The sequence below is a fragment of the Harmonia axyridis genome, chromosome 2 (assembly GCF_914767665.1).
Source record: "Harmonia axyridis chromosome 2, icHarAxyr1.1, whole genome shotgun sequence".
Lineage (NCBI taxonomy): Eukaryota > Metazoa > Arthropoda > Insecta > Coleoptera > Coccinellidae > Harmonia > Harmonia axyridis.
The window spans coordinates 34,273,869-34,295,637 of record NC_059502.1 but is presented as its reverse complement, the minus strand read 5'-3'; the positions used below and the strand labels follow the sequence as shown (position 1 = coordinate 34,295,637).

Genomic DNA, 21,769 nt, shown 5'->3' with positions numbered 1-21,769 from the left:
CCCAGAACCCCAAATGGCTATAAAATCCGGCAACGTAACGCCGACAAGCCTGATGAATGCATGTGGTTTTTTAGCTTCAATAACTCGTAAACAGCACTATGAGAGATCCCGCCACATCTGGATATTTATGGGTATAATGTATAATGCGGCACATTTGCTGTTTATTAAATTTGTCGGTATTCCTTCCTATTGTTGCTGAATGAATTGAATCTCATTTGGTACTTTGATTCCTACAAATGCAATTTTTGTTGATCAAGCTTGAAATGTCGCCTTTGAATTTTGCCGCCCCAGGCGACCGCCTACCTTGCCTACCCACTAGCGAAAGCCCTGCAAAAGTTTGTGAATGTGATAAATTTTTAAATATTCGTGAAAAAAAAACACCAAAATTCATGACAAAAGAGGTAAATTATAATTTTGTCGTACTGTGCTGCCCTCTACTAATTTGCTTCGAAAAAATAGATCGAAGATGAAGTGAATATACAACTTCGTACACCGTACAAACTTTGGTCATCGCAGGAGCGCCAAAGGAGAATTGAATGGGTACCAAAGTTTGACTGATAAATACGCGAAAAACCCTCTTAAAAAAACAAATAATTTTGAAGCTAAAATTTTATGGAATGTAGTCATGAATTAATTCAGTCATGAAGTCATTGCTGTCGGTCATACTCACGGAACACTCGGACGGATTTTGCCCATCAACGAACTCCGGAAATCGAGATTTCTAACCTAACCTGCAAATTTCGAATGTTTTCCGTCCGTGGAGTTCATTATTTATGGTCAGACGAACATACATAATTGATATTGACTACGGATTCATCATCAGTGAGTCGAACCCGAGGTCGAACCTTAACATTTGAGACCGTTTGTGGCTCAAAATTCGAAAATTATAGAAATTGTGGTGAAAAGTTATAGCAATTTCTCCGGAAAACGAGCGCTGATAATAGTTATTTATAATACAAGTGCAGAAGGCATTGATATTCTTCCACGAGTTCAAAATTAAAAAATGAGCCACGAAGTGGCGAGTTTTGGAATGAACGAGTGGTAGAATGAGCCTTCTGTACGAGTATTATACATTATTTTCTCTAATTCATTGCATTTTCATTGAAATTAATGAAATATTTCCAAAAATATATTTTAGTGATTTTTGCATTGAAAAATGTTGGTTGGCAGAACTGATTTCTTTAAGGCAAATTGATGAATTGAAAGATAAAGCCGGGGCGGAAAGTTCGGAGTACCAACATAGAATAATAAAATATAACCATGAAAACTGTGCGTTTCTGATATATTCTCACACGATTTTGTTCTACAAGATGTGGAAGAATGAACGGGATAACCACAGAATTAGAGAAAAGAAATTGATTTAATCTCTGGCGGTCCGATCAGAGTTCATAATATCTATGACCAGTAAAATATAATGCCTGTAATATATAATAATAATTTTTTCAAGAATGGGTCAGATCAAAAGTCATGTGTAGTAGAGGGTAACAGTTACCCTATTGTTACCCTATCAACAGGGTGTCACTTAATCTCTAGGGATTGAAAGTGCCATTTCAGTCCCTGAATTTAGGTATTGAAAATCAAAACTAATAATTCAATCCCTGAAGTGTTTAATAGTATATTACATAACAAGAGTTGTATGAAACATATCACGCACGACTAGAAAAAGCTTGGGAGAGCGTAATTGTCTTACAACTCGAGTTGGGTACTTTGCTTTTTCTATGACCACAATCATTTCCATAAAAACTCATTCAAATTCAAAAACTGTTGGCAAATCATCACACAATTACGAAACTTCAAAAAGTTATCGGGTACGCGCGCTATTATGAATTGGTTTCCGTGGTAACAACTAAAGGTTTTAGTTTATTAGTTATTCGCCGTGCGATCGTTTTTACAGATGCTACCGTATTGGTTGTTGATCGTGCTTTCTGTTTACGATAAAGTGTGAATCCCACAGTTTTACGTTGCACAGTGATCGAAATAGGCAGTTAGATAGTTGCCGAGATGTACGAATTTTGTCACTTTCTGTAGGGGGAGTAGGAAAAAGTACTTGTTATATATAACTTATCCAAACTTTCCCTCCTTCCAATATCTAGCTATGAACATTTTTAGAATTTGTGAATAAACTGAAAGTTGTCCTATATTCGTAGACTCCGTTTGACCTTGGACGCTTTATATTCTTGGATGCCTTTTATCTCCGGATAGATGTTCATTATTCCTTGGTGTTTACGTCAACGCTCCAATCTCCAATTTAATAGACATACTTCAAAGTTTTAATCTCTCTGAAATTGAAATCGATAAGTATTTACTGAGTATTTGCTACATTATACTGGAAACTTCAAAGCTTTTTTTACAGAAAAGCTTTCAGTGAAGCAACAGAATTTTGTTCATTTAAGTTAATATTCAAGAATAGAACTACGATCCTAAATGGAAATTGTTATGTGTATTATTTATAAATTATTCAAATAGTTGAAAATCAAGAATATTTTCTATTCTTTGATCTGGAATTGATCAAATCATACATCTTTGGACTGAATCGCCTATTTATGTGAACAAAAGATTCATATGAGCAATGCTTGAACCTGTTACAATTTTTTCTTCACTTTTCTCATATCTCTTGTTGTTCTCCAAAGTTTTTTTTTCGAAAAATGAAAAGTTGCGAAATTGGCTACTGAGGAAATCTAATTATTATTACTAGGTAGGTACACTGTCTATTCAAGAGAGCTGAAATTGTTATGGGACCCTTCATATCTACATGACATATAAAATTTCATCAAAATCGGACATTGAAACGCGAAATATTGAGAAATTTAAATCGGTGTCAACTTCAATACCCACTAGTAACAGGAAAAATATCGAGGTACGGACTTCATACACATTTTCGCTTGCATCATTAGTTCGATTAATTCTTACGCAATCACTTCTGAACCAATTAGAATATTCATAACATATTTTATCAAAATCGGACAACAAAACTTGAGCTATTGAAAAACCAGAATTTAGCAGAAACTAAAATTTTTAGGGAATCAATAAAAACTTATCTTCTGAATTTCATCAAACTAGATCAGGCAGAACAAAAACCGCATACCCACCACAAGTTCCATTCCAATCGATTAAGAATTGAACAAATTATGTCTCTTACAAGAGTTTGCCAACAATAAGCCATTAACGGAAGATGTTCATAATAGTCTGAAATGAATTTTGCGATTGGAAATTTTGAAATCGTAGAAAAAAATTGCTTCTGAGAGGTCTATAAAAGTATAAGAATAGTCGGGAATTTATATTCCTGACTACCGAACGAGGTTTGGTTTATTTGTTGCCACAAATAAGGAACAGCTCTTTCGATAGACTAGAAAGCACTCCACTATATTTGGTAAACTTAAAAGTTTATTATGTATGTATTATTTCAAGTTGGTCGTAACTCACAATCAAAACAACGCGAAAAATGACGTAATTCATGAAAGTGAAGGTTTAAGAAGAATTGATTCTAATGTCAAATATTTCAGTTATTCTTCGTAAGCCTTTCCTTATCCATTCCTGGATGTACCCTCTTTCATATTCCTCCATGCTGACCTGTCCTGAGCTATCTGAAACCAAATTCAGTTCTTGAATGACGTAATTTCAATTAATCACAACTTGACGAGAAGCCCTACCTAAGTTATTCCGCAAAAAATATATATTCATACCTCATTGAAAAATCTTCAGTGGTTACTGACTTATTTATTTATTTCCAGGTACACAGACAACCAACTGACATCGTTATCAAAATACCAACGAGGGAACCCCAACAAGAGAGACATAGGCCCGAGCAACAATATCTCCAGGTGAAAAATTTAGATTTTAGTAAATAAAATATCAACCTTTCATTTAGGTTGAAGTGATGGATGAATTTATTCAATTTTTTACTCAATTCAAACATTCCACAGGGTTGTGACCCTCCCTACAAACAAAAATAAGACAGTGTAGGATGCATTATTTGTTCGAAGAAAATTTTCAATATGTGAGGCTCATCTCCTAATCTGAATATACAAAATTCATTATCTAGTGGGGGGATCTCTCACTAGACAATTAGGATTGCCTGTCACCTTTTAAAAGACATTTGGAAACGATAGCTTTTGGAGAAGATTGAGTGCTACAGTGCACCATTCACTGCGGTTCTTGAAAGACTCGATTGAAGTGCAAGCTTTAGACACTGGTCGATGGTATCTGGTCGATGATTCGTCATATTCGAGGAATCTTATGACTAATCGGTTCGGGAGTTTACTCGCTTTCTCGATAGTTTTGAGAGCGATTTCATGAAGAAAATTTTTTCAACGGTGGCGGTGGTAGGTTCGCCTAAAGATGGAATTGGGTTTTACCAACAAACCAGGCTGCCTTGAAAACGGTTCTTAATGGTTTTTGACTTATTGAATTTCGTTGCGGGGAATGCTAAAGCCCCACATGTTGAAGCAGTGGGACAGACAATGGTTTCATACAAGATAAGTTTGTTCTGAATGGACAGCGAAAACAATTTGACAAGCACGATTTTAACCTTTTGGATGGCATAGTCCAGGCTCTGGTTGAATGACAGTTTCTTGTTCGAGATGGTTTCCAAGCATTTCACTTGGTATTTCCAGGGGCTATCACGTTCGTAAATTTGGACGTGATCGAACGGTTTGCCTTATCTTTGTGACAAGAGAAAAACAACGCTCTTTTCTGGGTTCACTTTAATTAGCCATTTACTTCACCATTGTTTCAGACGGCTCACTTCGTTTCGAAATTTTTTGATTGCTAATCGAGGGATTTTTGACCTAGCCATGATAACAGTGTCATCTGCATATTTGTTAAGAGAAATTCGGTCAGACTGTCTGTTGTGTACACTGAATATTGAAGGCTTGAAATCTTTCGGATCAAAGAGTCTTTTAGCTCTGAAGGAACGATTTTGAAGTAAGGAAAATAATAGTTGATACATCGGAAGGGGCACATTCGCTTCATACAGTTTGAAACCGAGACCCTCTTGTTATACGATGTCGAAAGTCTAAGAAATATCGAGCAAAATTGCACCAGTTACCTTCTGCCATTCGAAACCGGCTGAACATAAACTGGGAAGCTTATCTGTGTTGAAATGTTTGGGACGGAATCCAAACTATCTGGGATTATGTTCTTGAGCCTGATGTCGAACAAGCGAAAGTGTATGATTTTTGCGGTGACTTTTTCAATAGATGACAGAAGGCTGATCAGGCGGTATCTATATTCTCATACCTCGCGTTCTATTAGAATGGATTTAGGGGAAATTGGTAGGAATGTTCGGATTGGGTATACTATGTTGCATCACCACTTTCAGATGTGCTTATAGACAAACGTAAAATAGCTGGGATACTAAACTTCGTATTCTACTCACGCGATTTGAATTGATTTTGGTAATGGTATACAGCTTGGGTTATAAAAGGCTCGAACAAGTAAATCAGATTGTTTTTTTGAGAAAAAAAGTTTGCCTTAATTTTCTATAGGATTTGAACTCCTGCAGGTCCTTAAATAACATTAGAAAGCTGAACAATATGGCACTATGCTATGTCACACTAATATCAACCTATAGTTGATTCAGATTGTGTAAAGCAGAGTATGACTGCTCGCTTAGAAAGCTCCAGGGCACAGCTCGGGATGTAAAAGCATACGCTGTTTCATAGCTTCTAAGCTCAAATAAACACTGTCTCCAACAAACATCTCGCACTGAGACGTCTATATCAGCATGCCCGTTTTACCGTTAAGCACATCGCTCGGCAACTACAGTGCAATGTGAGCCTATCATAGTATATGATATCGAAACAAATAGCATGAGCATAAGGATTTCGAAGCGAGTTGCATAATACTATCAATACTTGGCTTTACTATAGTGACTTTAAGAGAACATATACTACGCAACTCAACATACTTCCCTTTTGGATAGATTTGGTGGGAGCACAATAAAAATACCTCATTATTGAATATGGATTTTATGCTCATTGTTGATTAAAAATTCATCTCTTTATATGCTCATACTTGACATCAGACATTGACATCAGGTCAATAATATGATGTTTAGTATATACAAAGACACTTGAACATAAAAACTCTTGCCCAGATATCCCTTTGATGTGAATACCACTATTCGCTAAATACCGGGGTTAGTCAGTTAGTCAATAAATTCACTAGCTCCAAGGGAATTTCTGGAAACTTAGACAAACCTTGTAAAATCAAAATATTCTGGCTTTCTTCAAGTGACTTTGAATATACTATACTCACGTAGCTACTTCGTCATTGAACATTTTGTTCAAGGATTTTTATCAACTCTTCAATTAAAATGATTATGAGACTCAATTATGCTACCGAATAAATGGAAATCGAGTGAAGATAAAGAGATAAGGTACGAATGATCTGAGTAAATAAAAACCGAAATGAAGTAAACGGAACTCGTGATCAGTCAAGTGAAAAAATGCACATTAGGAATTCATACTCGCCTCGCGAAGCTTCATCATATAATGAGTTGCTGACATTCCGTTGATGAAGACGAAGAGGTGGCTCTAATTGAAACGGGTCTTGTTTGTTTTAGAGCCTTTTTTGGCGAACAAACAAGGGATGTAAAACCAGAGCTTGAAATTAAAACTCCCCCAACAAAATGACAGCATTTTAATTCGTTTCACCTTTTGTTCAATTTGAGATTCCCAAACAAGGTATTGTTGTTTGCCTGACATTAACATGATTAAATTATTATTGCTATCTATAAGAGAAAATTCAAAATATCAAGTCAAAATTCAATCAGTCTAGTTGATGATTCCAAAATCAATTCCAGGTAACAATTATAATATGATTCGGAAAATATTTCAAAGTTTGATTGAAGTGCGAAATGAGAAGAATCTAAATGAAGTAATCAATAATTTCAATTTCGAGAGTTTCTGTGAGATAGATAATATAAGAATTAGAATATAATATTTTGTAACAAATGAAGACCAAATATATAAATTATCTAATTATAAATTTCTTTTGAGATCCACTAGTTAACGGTATAAACTCAAGTCTCATATATATTTTTATTATTTTTGTTATTTTGCTATCTCTTCATTTCGAATATATCATTTTATAATGATTTGCTCTGATTATTGATTATTGTCGGATCACTACCTCATCGCATTCTTTTAAAGAAATCGTCATATTTTATATCGTGAATTTCACTTCACCTGCTCCTCTAAATTATCACCAGAAAGTAAATCAGAAATTGTATTTTATTCATCCAAGTCGATTTAGGAATACTGACTATATGATACTAATCATTGTTTGTTTAGATCATTTCGGAGATTTTGTATATTTTGTTTTTTTATTTCATGAAGTAGATATATATTTGGTTAGTAAAAGTATATGGATATCATAAGGCCAAATAGTCCACTCAATGTTGTCGATATCATTATAATAATAATGATATCTATTTATATCAAACTTCAAATTAATGTCAGTATATGTATACAGAAGTTGAAATGCTTGATAGTTTTGACGAAGAAAACTCCATTCAAAAAACGTTTATTTTTATTCTGTACATATGTAGCGTCCATTATTCAAATTAAGAATGAAAAAGTATTGGGTTCTTGGAAAAATTTGATCAAGCACAATATTTACAACGCCGACATTTCGGAAGACATGTCTTAATTTTTCAGGGCAGAAGAAGTCATAAAAAATACAACCACCACAATATTACGAAAAAATTTTTCCTATAAAATTGTGAAATGAAAGATTATTCATAAATATGAATTTTTCCTCTGTTGTTGCTATGCCGTTCACTTCTATGGTTCACTCATTTATTGCTAGATATCGCTGTTTTTTTGTTGGTTTCTAATTTGAATCCTACTTTCGATGACCGAAGAGAGTTGTTCTTTGCGTAACGTAAATATTTGTGTTTTGTTTTATTTGTGTCTTGATGAACCATTAGATTTATTCATTTAACGATTTGTTAGTTATCACCATATTTTTACTGTCCCGTATGTGAAGATTCTTGTTGTATTTTCAAAAACCTTAATTTATTAACTATACTGGATTTGTAAAAATAACATATTAGTACATATGTACATATTTCCTTTTACAATTCTATTGGAAAAATTTTTGTGATATAGTGGTTGTTAGATACATTTTTTTATGAATTTTTTGATCTAATTGTTCTCCGAAAGGACAACGTTGTTTAGATTGATCTTGATAACATTTTTGGAAGAACCCATTATTTTTCCAATTTATATATTTTCCATTTTTTTTTCATTTTATTGTTTCAATATTCAATAATATGTGCTTCGAAAAAAATTCAATCAACTAAAAATGTTCTTTTGTGTTTTTCAGGCTGTCCCTCATAGAAAAGGACAACCACGACCTGTAGAAAGAGAGAATGTTGTATACCAGTATCAGTAGTTTCTATTTAAAAATTCAGATCTCAAAGAAATGTTAATTTTTCGTCATTTGTTTTTATAGTTTAGTTAATAAGTTAAAGTTTGTGATTTTTATGATTGAATAAATTTTAATATAAGATGTGGCACAATTACTCATTTGAAAGTGTAGGAAATGCAGATATATCAACATGTTGGTGAATATTCATACCTATTAACATTGAGTGAATGAGTTTTCATTGAAGGTTTCAAGTGATGGCATCTATTAATTTTCATAAAAAGCATAACATAAAAATGTATCAACCAAATTTCGACTACCTCCTACATCAGCTATCCTTGATTCAATCTGCTTCAACCTCTATAAGCTTGTCGAGTTCCCAGTTACTTTTATCGACGAACTTTAGAGCTATTTGTGCACTAGAACCTTTTATAAAGCATTTTTATTTTATTTTCTTCCGTATACAAGACCCCAGTTCAGATGAAGCAGCGTTTGAAATTAAGTTGAATCATTTGAATATTCTATTTTGACTCCACATCGACTCGGATTCGCATGAAACACTGGAGTGTTCCTTTTTCTATAGTAGACTGAGATCTTATCCCGAACTCTAGGGTCTTAAAATGAAATTGAAAATATACGCTTTCCCTTGAAGCATCAAACCCCTAAGCAAACTGGATTTTAGCACCACTTGGCTTTACCAGGGAATTTTATTTCGGTTTTTATTATGAAAATATTGTATTTTACTGAGAGGAAATCCGCAGGCAAGTAACAAATGCAGTTTCTGGTTTATTCCGGTGCTGCCCCAATAATACGGAACCGGTAGTTCTCTGTGACTGGATTTAAAGTTTAAATCTAATAATTCTATGCTCATGGGAGGTTGTGTAACGGAGAGTGCAAATAAAGGTTCAATTCCCGGGGGTCTACTGAAACTGGAGATTCTGGAGCGCTTATTTTACCCCTCACAATGCTTCTGTGCAATCATAAATGTAGCCCTTGATGCGTATTATGCAAACATGTTCTAACGTGACGAAAATATCTTCCACTATCGAAAATGTTCGCATATCCTCCAGGGCCTCGATCATTTCTTGTACGAAAATGGGATAATGTTGTTAAAACTGATCATTTGAATATTGCAGGAAGTATGTGAACATTTCCTGCATAAGAAACGGGTTATGAAAAGAGCTGTTGCTACAGAAAAGATATTCAGTATCCATGTTTTTTATTCAAGTTATTTATACAGAACCATCAACAAATCATAGTAGTGGCCAGATAAAATATAGTATAAAGACAGACTATACACCCCTCTTCATAAAATTTTCTAGACTTCTTTTTCATTTTGTTCTCACTATGAGAATTTTCTTATACAGACTACAGAGTCAGTTTTAATTATGGAACGCCTTATTTATCTCGGAAATGCAGCGCATGATTTTGATAGATTTTGCTGTGCGGGAACCTTGTGATATGGCCGATATTATCAAGATACTAACATTGTTGTCAAATAAATTTTATTCCGGAATAATAATGATATTTGTACTTTCTGTGTTTCAGTATACTTCAGTTCGTAATCCTCTTCAAAATCTGTACTTAAAAACTAATGATTCAGTTACAGCATCAGTGGCATTGTCGGTCATTCAGAATGAAACAATTATTATGAAGCAATTCAAATTCAAAATTACAATTGTGGCTTTGTAAGATATATCATTTCATATGAACATTATGAACAAAGGTATGCATTCTGGAACCATGGACTTAAGGAATTACTGAAAAATTGTTCGGAATAAGTGAATCAGTACAGTAGATTGAACTCAACTCTAATTGCAGCTAAGAAAATAGAGTCTCTGTCCGAAACAGATCAATTTTTTAAAGCAGTCCGATTGCGAAGACAGTCTAGATTATTTTGATACGTATCAGTACACGAAACAACTATGATAGATATAACTGAAAAATACTTCGGTTACACGTTTTCAATAACTATCAAAATTCAATGAAACATTTTTTTTTTTCATATATCATAAACGCCAGGACTGGCATACAAGACATTCCCTTTGAAACAAATTTTTTTTTCCGTGGAAATATCACCATTTGCACTAAATGGGCGTACAAAATTGCTTCCGCATTTTTCCGAAATTCGAGGCTTTATTCATACAATCACTTCTTCATAAGTGCTGATCAGCCAGGCCGTCTGCCATTGATCGAAACAAGTGAGAGCCCGAAGGAGCAACGTCTGGAAAATACGGCGGGGGTATGACTTCCCATTCCAACGTTTTCAAATATAACTTGACCACTTTCGCAACATGGGGTCAAGCATTGTCATGATGTAAAATCACTTTATCTTGTCTCCCGTTGTATTGCGGCCGTTTGTCTTTCAATGCTAGGCTCAAACGCATTAATTGCGTTTAATAACGATCGCCTGTGATTACTTCAGTCGGTTTTAATAACTCATTTTACACTACATAATACAATAAAATAAAAGCGCACTATTCATCGCTTTTGTCTTTTCGCTTACGTGAGTTTTTTTTTTCTAGACCGCTTTTGGAACCAGAAAGTTGGAGCATTTACAGTTAATTTTTCTCTATTTCACTGAGCTATCGGAGCTATAACATATAAAAATAATATTTGTTGATTACATTTTGGTGGTACATAGACGAAATTTCGAACGAATGCTCATTTCCAGAAAAAAAAGTACTATGTGCGCTTTGTAATAGATGTAATTGATCACATCACTAAAATAATTGTGCTTTATTTATCCTAATATTCTATTGACTTTCCGCTTAATTTTGTTTGAAGGTTTAGGTTTTTGAAATACCCGCATTATACCTATACATCGCTTTTGTCTTTTCGCTTACGCATGTTGTTGGTCTTTTTTTCACACCGCTTTCGAAACCAGAAAGTTGGAGCATATACAGTTCATTTTTCTCTATAACACTGAGCTATTGGATATATAGAAATAATGTTTGTTGATCACATTGTGATGGTATATCCTATCAGATTATTATCTATTAAATAGACGAAATTTCGAACGGATGATCATTTTCAGGACAAAGGACTATGTGCGCTTTGTCATAGATGTAATTAATTCCATAACTAAAATTGTGCTTTATTTTTCCTAATATTCTTTTAACTTTCCGATTTATTTATTTTTTTATTTTTACGATTTTGAAATACCCGCATTATACATCGCTTTTATCTTTTCGCTTACGCATGTTGTTGGTCTTTTTTCTAGACCGCTTTTGAAACCAGAAAGTTGGAGCACATAGGTACAGTTAATTTTTCTCTATTTCACTGAGCTATTGGACATACATAAATAATGGTGTTGGTAGTACAATTTAAATTCATATGAATATTATGTTTTGTTCAGATACAGTATTTTGCTTTTAGTTTTTTTTTTAATAGTTATTTTGGCATGTTACTGATTAATTGATGAATTCTTATTCGGGCACATTATTATACTATATAACTATATACTATATAAAATTTATATGTCTTGTTAATCCCAGTTTGTATTCTGATTTACTAGATTAAATTCAACTGAAATGATCACATTGTGATGGTACATCCCATCAGATTATCTATTGAATAGACGAAATTTCGAACGGATGATCATTTCCAGAGGGAAAAGGACTATGTGCGCTTTGTCATAGATGTAATTAATTACACGCAAAACCACGAAACCGAGCCCGAGGCGAGGCGAGGAAAAAGGCTGTCCCGATCGATTTCATCGGGACTGTTTTTCGCGGCATTCTCGCTACGGGTCGACGGGGTGAAATTAAAATCCGGATTTCTCCAAATGACAGTAAAAGCGACCGCCGTAGTTAACAGTCGACAGGCAGATTTTTCATTCTCCGGTTCAATCTCGCGGACGATTACGTCGGGGCACACTCGAGATAAATCATCGTTTTATTTGTTTCTGCTTGTTAGGAATACTGACTGAAAATGGACATTTCGGAATAAATTCATTCATCAGGATTTTGCTTTCGCTCAACGGAATTCAATTTATGAATGAGAATGGTAATTGGCATGCGAGTTGAACGCTCTGCTAATGATAATTATTTCGAGTGAGAATGAACACAGTCGATTCGTGTTTACTAGCTCAGGGTCGAAGGGGACAGCTCATATTCCTGCAAATCGACAACTATCATTTTCTCATGAATAATCATTGAAAGTATCTACTGTTATGAATATTTTGGAATACCAATTAGAATAAAAATACAAAAATGTAAAAAGCCTATTGATTATTTTTGAAATTCAGAAGTACACAACTGTATATACGAGTATTACTCTCCAATTTTCTCAAGTTCAAAATATTATTTGTTCAATTTTCATGCATCCAAGAAAAATAATAAAATTATAATTCTTTGAAATTTGAAACATTGTGTTATATAATTACCCAATAGGGACATATACTTTTTGCTAGTCTTGCAAAGTCACCCATAACACGCTGAAATTGTGAGTTCTCGTAAGAATGCTAACAAGCAGCTTCAAACGCGGTTACGATTTGGATGGGTCATCACTTAGGAACACCGCTTGCTGTAAAATTCAAGTTTCTTTCCTATAAAAATGGAAGGTGTATTTGGTAGAGATCACCAAGAAGACGCAGAATCTGCCAACCTGACGGTTCAATCAGTGGTCTCAAGATGAAAGAACACAATCCCCTCAAAAATTTGCTTGCGTTCAGTACGTCTCGCCAAATATTGTATTTATATATTCAGAATGTACCAAAAAAATATAGAGAATAAATCATGCGTGTTTATTTTTAGTATGTGGAATATTATAATGAAAGAACAATTGTTAATATATTCGAGTTTTCGATCAACGTCATCATAATGAAACCGTATTTGTACGTTTTAAAACAACATCCATTATTGATTTAATACTTTTAGCAAATAAGCATTATTTCCCGCGAGATTTTTATTCATGATGAACGGTTGGTTACCCAATCCTTTCTCAATGTTATATCAACGATCCTGTGCTCATTGGGTAGAATTAAGTATTGAAAATTGAAAATAAGTTATTAGTGCCAAATAAGAAACAATTAAAAGGACATTTTAAAAGGTAGCGATAATATAGTAGAATAATTTTTTTATTGTTTTTAGTGTGTTTCAGTTATATTGGAGTCTATTGGGGTTTTAAATCATTAATGTTATCGTAAAAATTTTGTTTTGTCAAAAACCATATCATTCTTAATAAATCTTGATTTTGTTTCAACTAGAACCACCACCATTTTTCAAAATTTGGATTAAATTATGAAATTATTGATACTTAAGATTGATTTTACACTAAGAAGAGAAATTATAACAGAACAGTATTCAGAAATCACTGTCATAAACCGCAGATTATATTAATCGTAATAGAACACTCATAAAAAGAGGCGATATAATTAGGGATAGTACCAGATTCCTGTATTTTTCGATTCTGATTCATTTTTCAAAGGAGTTAGATATTTGTATCTCTCTCAATTGTATCTGCGATTTATTTATTAGATTTCAAAAAGGGTTAGTTACACCGGGTGAATCTTCTTTGTTGAATTAGTTAAAAATCTCGAAAAGAAAACATCTCATGAAAAAGTTTATGATTTTCTGAGTGGAAGTCCTCTTATGCTAACACCTCTTTCGGGAACGAGGGTCATTTTTGGAATTTTAAATAGGAAAAATACAAGAGTATCGTACGAAGAATTTTTCACTATCAATTACAGATGGCTTTGTAATCGAATATGAATTTCCGTGTGAATGAGCCTAATTTATTCTTTTCAATTCATATGATAACGTAAATTGTCCCACTATTCAACTATTCTTTGAAACGATGTAAAAGATTCTGCGCATAAAGATAGACGGCTTGACGGACATTTCTACTAAATTCCAAATAGAAGAGATCCATTTCTTTTTTTTTTATTTTTAGTTACACAATGATAATAACAAGTATTATACAGCTGTAGTATAGTATCCATTCAGATGTCGTGTGATTGTCTTACGAATTTGCAACGCTAACTATTTATCGAATCAAGGGCGTGCGTTAGCAACTCATAAACTATGTAGGTAATTCTTGTGATAAGGTTTCTCATTCTGTTAATACAAATGAACAATCAATCATCAAATAGTAATCTAGCCAACAACCTCGGTCTCTGAATTCAACACCGCAAAGTATCCATTACATAACGATCCTTCCAAACCAAAATGTAAAGTGAAACTAAAGTGAAGGTTGTGAAAAATTTTCGGTCAAAATATGTGGTTCGAAATCTGAAGACCCGAACCATATATTTGTAGAAAATAGTGCTGTCACTTCTGACTTCATCGTTCAGGAGAATAAGAAAATATCTGAAAGAAAATTTGTAAAAAATGAGTCTGTCACTTCAAACTTCATTGTTCAGGAGTACGAGTAGAATGTCTGAAAGTATACAAAGATAATATTCTACCTGATTCTAGGCATTCAGTTGAAGGACTTGCTCCTTAAGGTATAAACTGGTGTACAAAATGCACAAAGAGAATATTCGAATCCGAAAAGATGATTATGGAAATCTTCTTGCTGTAAAAATACATTGTAAATTAACTAAACAAAATATGTAGTCATTTCGTGCTTGTATACGGGTCAATGAAAGAATTGAGAACAGATATGGGTACGGAATACAGGAACGAAGTATTTTCGAAACTTTCCGAATTATTGAACGTTGATCACAAAATTTCAATAGCTTGCCTTAGCCAAGCAATAGTTGGATGAGAAAAAATCACAGAGTACTCACTCAATGAATTTATAGGTATACTAATGAAACTGAATAATCTGACTGGAATACTTGGACGAATTTATTTGCTTTTTGCTACAATACAACACCAAGTCTTATAACAACTTCGGTATCTTTTTTGAACCTCTAAGTATTCACTGCAGTATTTTGAATGAAAAACAACAAGCACGAATAATTTCCCCAAACGTCAGAATTTCATGTGAATGATTAATGGAACGAATACGTTGAGGTCGTTCAAATGGAAAATTTGAATTCGATTACTGAGCCATCAGTAATTGATAGTGAAAAATTGTTCGTGCGAAATGTTTGTGTTTTTTGCCGTAAAATATGAATCTGCAAGAAAAAAACTGGAATTCCCATTTAAAATTGAAAAGTTGACCTCCGTTAATGGAAAAGGTTTAAGCATTAGTGGACTTTCCCGTCTAAACCATAAATCTTTTGTTTGAAACATTTTTTCGTGAGAAGTTTCCTTATCGAGATTTTTGACTGATTCAATTTGAAAAATTAGCCTGATATATTGACAAATAACGTGTCACTTGTCAGTATTTGTGGATTCCGCCCTTGGTTTCAACGAGAACTTCTAAGGATCTGGACATGCTCCATATACATGATCTCGCGTGTTCTTCAAGGTCTAAGTTGTGATGCCATTCTCTCATTGAAGTTTCTACCAACTGACGCTTGTTGTCATCAGTTGTTTTGCAATCACGCCCGTTTGGTGAGCTCAAACATTTTTTCATATGGGGTTCATGTATGGTTAAACCCTTGGCTAGGGTGAAACTCGGTTTTTGTTCTGTCGGTAATTTAGAAACAATTCAAGCTTTGTGCTATTTTTACTATTTTACTATTTATTTGTACAAAAATTTCATGTACAAATTTTAGTCATAAAAAGTTACATGACACGTCAATAAAACATGGAATAATATATCTAAAATAATAGATGTGTAGATACAAATACAAAACATAATATTATCATACAGATAAAATCAACAAATAACGTAATACACTATATAAACGCTAAGATCAGGCGAGGAACTCGTGTACATAGTAGATCGTGTTTTCAAGCAATAATTCTTTTACTTTCTTGTGTATAATCGTGTATAAAAATTCTCAGGGAATCATTCCTTAAGCTGCGGAAATAGCCGGGTTCCTTCTACAATGTAAAGGCACCTTATCGGCTACACCGACCAAACAAAATCTCTTTGGCCAACCGTCTCGGGACTGTTTTGATAGAAACTTTTATACCTTCAAACATTTTTTTTTGCGATTTTCTGAACAGATATCTCGAATTTTCCGATCAGTACGAGGAGTTGTGATCCTATTCCTGCCACATTTTTGCTCACGCCTATTTTATCAATTTCAATTTCAATGCGACTGACAGAATACTTTGAAACAGCCGTAGTAGTTGCTATTTTGCTTTGAAAATACGAGGAATGCAATGAAAACATTTTTTTTCCTACAGATTTTTAGATAAGTGCCTAAAGCTTTGCCCGTGCTATAAAGAAGCATCGTTCGAGGTAATCACCTCAAAGCGTTATGGAAATGAAATTCACAAATAGAACTAGACTGAATTATTATAATAAGGACCAATACTTACTTTTGCATTAATTTTAAAAGCCAAAGAGAAAAAACAAATCGTTCATTTTAAGAACGACAATATAGCCAAGCGCTCTGTATGTCGAATTATTCCTCAATGAGTAGAAACATGAAATAATTCACAAACATGTTTTCTAGTGCTGCCACTCACCAAAAATAATACAAGTGATACCAATAGTTATTACAAATGGAACAAACCGCATTGGAAAACACTTTGGTTTTTCAAAAGTTGCTTAATAATTTAGCCACCTATAGTACTTTCAGCCCTTCATGAGAAATCAAGGTCATCATTCGATGATGCTTCAATACACATTATTCTTATTTGGAGCTTAATATCTGATATCCGAGCTGATATCTTACTGAAGGTATGCAAAGAAACAGAAATTCCTAAAGGTTTTTGAAGTCTGCAGATCGAAAATTTGAAATTTTTGGATGAATATAATTATAATAATGAACTCATAAGAATCACCACCTTACACTATGCACATATTATTAAAGACCACAGGGTTCTAGTCGTAATTATTGTATGGTATGATAGTTATCTAGACTAAAAGTAATCAATAGAATAATTCCTGCGATGAAATGAGATTTTTCGATGACTCGTGAAGAAGGAATGAAATATACCTATAGATAATTCAATTTAGGACTATTTATTTTGATGCGTTCAAAAATATGTAGAAGTCGAAACGAAAATTCTATAACAAAAATGATCTGGAAAAATTCATTTTCATCACCTTTGTAAATGGAATATCTCGTAAAATATGGATTGTAACATCCATAATATCTTATGGATGTTAGAAAGATTGGATTTTTATTCGAAACTTAAAGCTTTTTCTTAGATGGCTGATTCCCAAACGAAAGCACCAAGTATTGATAATTCAATGGATAATCGGTGACCAGAGGTCGACGATAAGAGTAATCGATGGTGTAAGAACCGTGCTCAAATGAGATCTTTCGATGCCTCAGCGATAAGGAACGAGGAAATCCATAAGAGGACATAAATAAAGTGCAGGGACGTGTGCTAGGTCCATTAACAATCGGATGCGATTTTCTTCGGGTCACCACACCACCGTAAATTATATATTTACCGGAACAGTTCATCCCCTTCTCTTTATGTCTTTTTTCCCTGAGAATAATGTGGAATTACGGAACAGGATTCTATCGATTCGTGATTTGTAATGCTGATGAGCTCGTGCTGTGATTGCACGCAGGGAATTACAGATGAAATCGCGCCATTTGATCCTGGCTTGAGATAAAATGGCGCAGAATCTGAAGTGGATAGCAACGGAGAGGTATACACGGTGGCCAAATTGTGATTTGCTTGTAGGTGGACCATGAAAAACGATAGAAAAATAATAGTTTTATATCATTTCAGTCACTACAGATTTTATCTGAACAAACTTCTGTTAAAAATGAATACCTATAGGGCCGCCGCCAGGACCGGCATATCGGACATTTTGCCGGGGCGCCAAATTCTAGGGGCGCAAAGTCAGTTTATAAACTAATTTTTGACACCAAATTTTTTTTTCAGTCAAAATACCATTCTTTGTGGTAAAAAAAAACGAATAGGCGCTTTCAACTAATTATAAGAATACAAATCAATAGCAGTTAATTGGACGAGAAATATAGAGAAAGATTCCTCAATTATATTCAAAATAACATTTAGTTCCAGTCGGCATTACGCTCCCTGCGCTCCCCTATTTACACATGTGTTTTACGATCATAAAGCTTGTCGGCATTATTTGTTATCTCACTAAACTTCACCAGATGATTGCCTTATTGGTAGGCTTCTTTAGAATGAGGCCTATTCTTAAGGCGGCTTCTTTGATATTTCAAAAATGCAAAATAATTATCCATTCTCCAATGATGATATTGTTTTCCGAGAACGGGGTTGATATTGCAGAACCTTTTCGTAATCATTTTGTAACAATGGCGGATTCAACAGGAAGCTGAAGCCTAGGGCAGCAAATTCTAAGAGGCGGCAGATTCAGCTTATTAATTTTTTATTTTGATTTACATAATTAAAAAAAAAAATATTATACTCACATAAAGTAAGAATTTCGAGAATTGGAGAAAAATAAATATTCAACAAAAATCGAAATATATGTAGTTCTTTACAGGGCCAAATACTCAATATTTCAAGATCTATGCATGAACAATTTCTAAACACTTTGTAAAATATCAGATTTCGTACTATGATATAACTAATGATTTTATGATATAATTCAAATTCAAACTGTCATACTATAACAGATAATTGAGAAAGGAAATTAATTGTAATGTTTTCAAACTGTGGATATAATAAGAAATATATGTAAACGTTCACCAATTGAAATTAAGCTTTCAATTTTAATTAATTCGTTTCATATTGTATATTTTCTGCTTAAAATAATGTTTTTTGATAATTCTTTGCTGTGAAAATAACCAAGGATCTGAGTGATCTGACTCAGTTCTCAATGATGCTAATTCTCAGAGAACCATCAGTTGACGCAACGAGGATTGTTGTTTTTGGATACAATATTCAAAACGGCCGGATCAACTTACATAATTTACTCATCTATAAAAATAAGCATTCTATAGTTATGTAAGTTAATAGGGAACTGATCAGACTACTAGTGAATGCGTGATACGTGATATTTTTCACATCTTTGATCATACAAAACCAAACCTACAATATTCTAACAATATCCAAAAATAGGTTTTTTGTTGAGAGCCTATAAAGAAGGACGCCGAAATTTTATTTTGCCGGGGCGCCAAAAAGTCTGGCGACGGCACTGAATACCTATTTCATTCAACTGAATACTTCCTTCCTTCAACTTGTTCATAATTTTCCATTCTTTTATTTTGATGAGGAGAACACTCCACATTTCACACAATGTTAGTTATTTCCTAATATCTTGAAGATCATTGCGGTAACAACTCATCGTTGAATCGAATTTCATGAGTATGTATTATAGCTTTCTAGAATACCTTTTGACGGTTTTTGTACATAGCAAAATTTAAATTGGAAATTTCAGGGGGTGAAATTCATAGGAGTGTTTGTGGAACTTTTGTAATTCGATATTTACTTAAATAGTGTCCAAAAAATCATAACCTGAATATTTAGTTTCAATTATTTCACAGCTAGCCCAGAAATATACTAACTGACAAAGAAACTGTAACACCCAGAATGAGCTGTTTAAATTTTAATTTTTTTTCGTTGGAGCAATGAATAAATGATTGAATTCGGGGAAAAAAATCGGGAAGGTTTTTTCATGTAAACAATTTTTTTTACTTAGATATTGTAGTCCTTGTTTGCAAGTTTTTTGAAATTTTACAACAATCCAGCTGTTCGAGGTGATCCAAAGTCGATGTTTATTTGTTGTAAAATGCCTAGAGCACGTGTACGAGGAATTATAGCCAACTAAGTTAATTTGAAAGAGGTCGAATTATTGGCATACGGGAGGCGGGGTTGTCATTTCGAGAAATCGCTAGCCGTACGAATAGAAATCCAACTACTCTTATGAGATGTTGTCAAGCGTGGTTTGAAAATGCCCACAATCGAAGATTAGGCACCGGACGTCGAAGGGGCACAAATGAAGTTCAAGATCGACGTCAAGACTTATGGTCATTAAAGACCGATTTGCGTCAACTATATCTTTAGTTGAAGAGTGGTGAGGGGAACAACGCCATCCTGAAATTGTCTGAACTGTTTACCGCTGGATGAGATCTTTTGGACTGCAGCATTATCGATCCCATCTTGTGTTGCCTCTGACGGTTGAGCATCGCCGGCAACGATTAGAGTGGTGCAGAAAACGTCAACATTGAAATGTGGAATGGCATCAGGTCGTCTTTTCTGAATAATCTCAATTCTTTTTGGATGCAGAGGATGGACGAGTAAGTGTAAGACAACGTGGAGGGGAAAGATGTGAACCTCAGTTTGATGTTGAGCGTCATATACACCGGAGAGTAGGCGTTATGGTATGGGGAGCTATTGCACACGCAATAGTCTTCATTCCAGGTAACATGATAGCGCTGCGTTACCTTCGAGAAATAGTTTAGTCATATGCTCTCCCTTACCTTAACCGGCTCGATAATCCAATTCAGCGAGATAACGTCTGACCTGATGTTGACAGTGTTAGTTTAAACTTTTTCGAAGCGACCCATATGAATCTTTTGCCATGGTCGCCCAGATCCCCCGATCTTTTGCCCATAGAGCATGTTTGGGACATATTGGGTATAAGGCTTGAAAATTTACCCCAGCCCACACGGACTCTGAGACATGAAGTACAGGTAGTCTGGGTTAGTATCCCTCAAGAATAAATAGATCATTTTATTGCATCAATGCCGAGACGTGTTGGGGAGTGTGAAGATAATCGCGGTGGACAAACACATAATTAATAAATTTCTAAAGAAACATTGTGAACCCTTCGTTTTTCGAATTTCAATCATTTACTCCTTGCTATACTATCTATGTTTTCCTAAGGAAAAATTTAAACAGCTCCTTCTGGGTGTTGCAGTTTCTTTGTCAGTTATTATATCTTGAGGATCATTGCGGTACCAACTGATCGTTGAACCGATTTTCCTGAGTAGGCGAAAAGCGAACGAGTTGATCTCTTCGGTAAGATCATTCCTTTCTTTCACGAGCTCATGAGCAATGCCATCTAGTTGAATTCTAAGCCATTTTAGGAGCCCTGAAACAAAAGTTGTAGAGAATATTATCTTCTTCATTATTGATAACGACCAAAAATGGTGGAAAACCAATATAGAACGAGATATTTGTCAAAAATGTCCAAAAATCTCATTTTGGAATTTTTGACCTCAGAACTTAATAATCGCCGACACCCTACCCTAGGTACGTTTTGAGACAACATTTTTGGGATATCCGAATCTAAGTTAGTACGAATTTATAAGTGGGTACCTCAAATTCCAAGATAAGTACTTGCTTTTTACTGAATTGACTGGACTACAAAAATGACGGCCATCAGAAATTTCAGTAATGAATCCAATGGGGATGGTGAACGCAAAAATAGGTATTTGGGCAATATTATTTTCAAAAATGAAATTCCCAAATATAATTAAATAATGAAC

At 34.2% G+C, this 21,769-nt stretch overlaps 1 protein-coding gene across 1 annotated transcript in view; it reads left to right on the top strand.

The window, feature by feature from the left end:
- LOC123672251 (UPF0746 protein DDB_G0281095) overlaps positions 1-8,517 on the top strand; it is a 54,396-nt gene extending 45,879 nt beyond the window's left edge. The window contains exons 4-5 of the mRNA XM_045606279.1: positions 3,732-3,821; positions 8,332-8,517. Coding sequence (XP_045462235.1) covers positions 3,732-3,821; positions 8,332-8,400 — 159 coding nt within the window. The 3' untranslated portion in view covers positions 8,401-8,517. The remainder of the gene's footprint in view (positions 1-3,731; positions 3,822-8,331) is intronic.
- Positions 8,518-21,769: the final 13,252 nt, after the last annotated feature.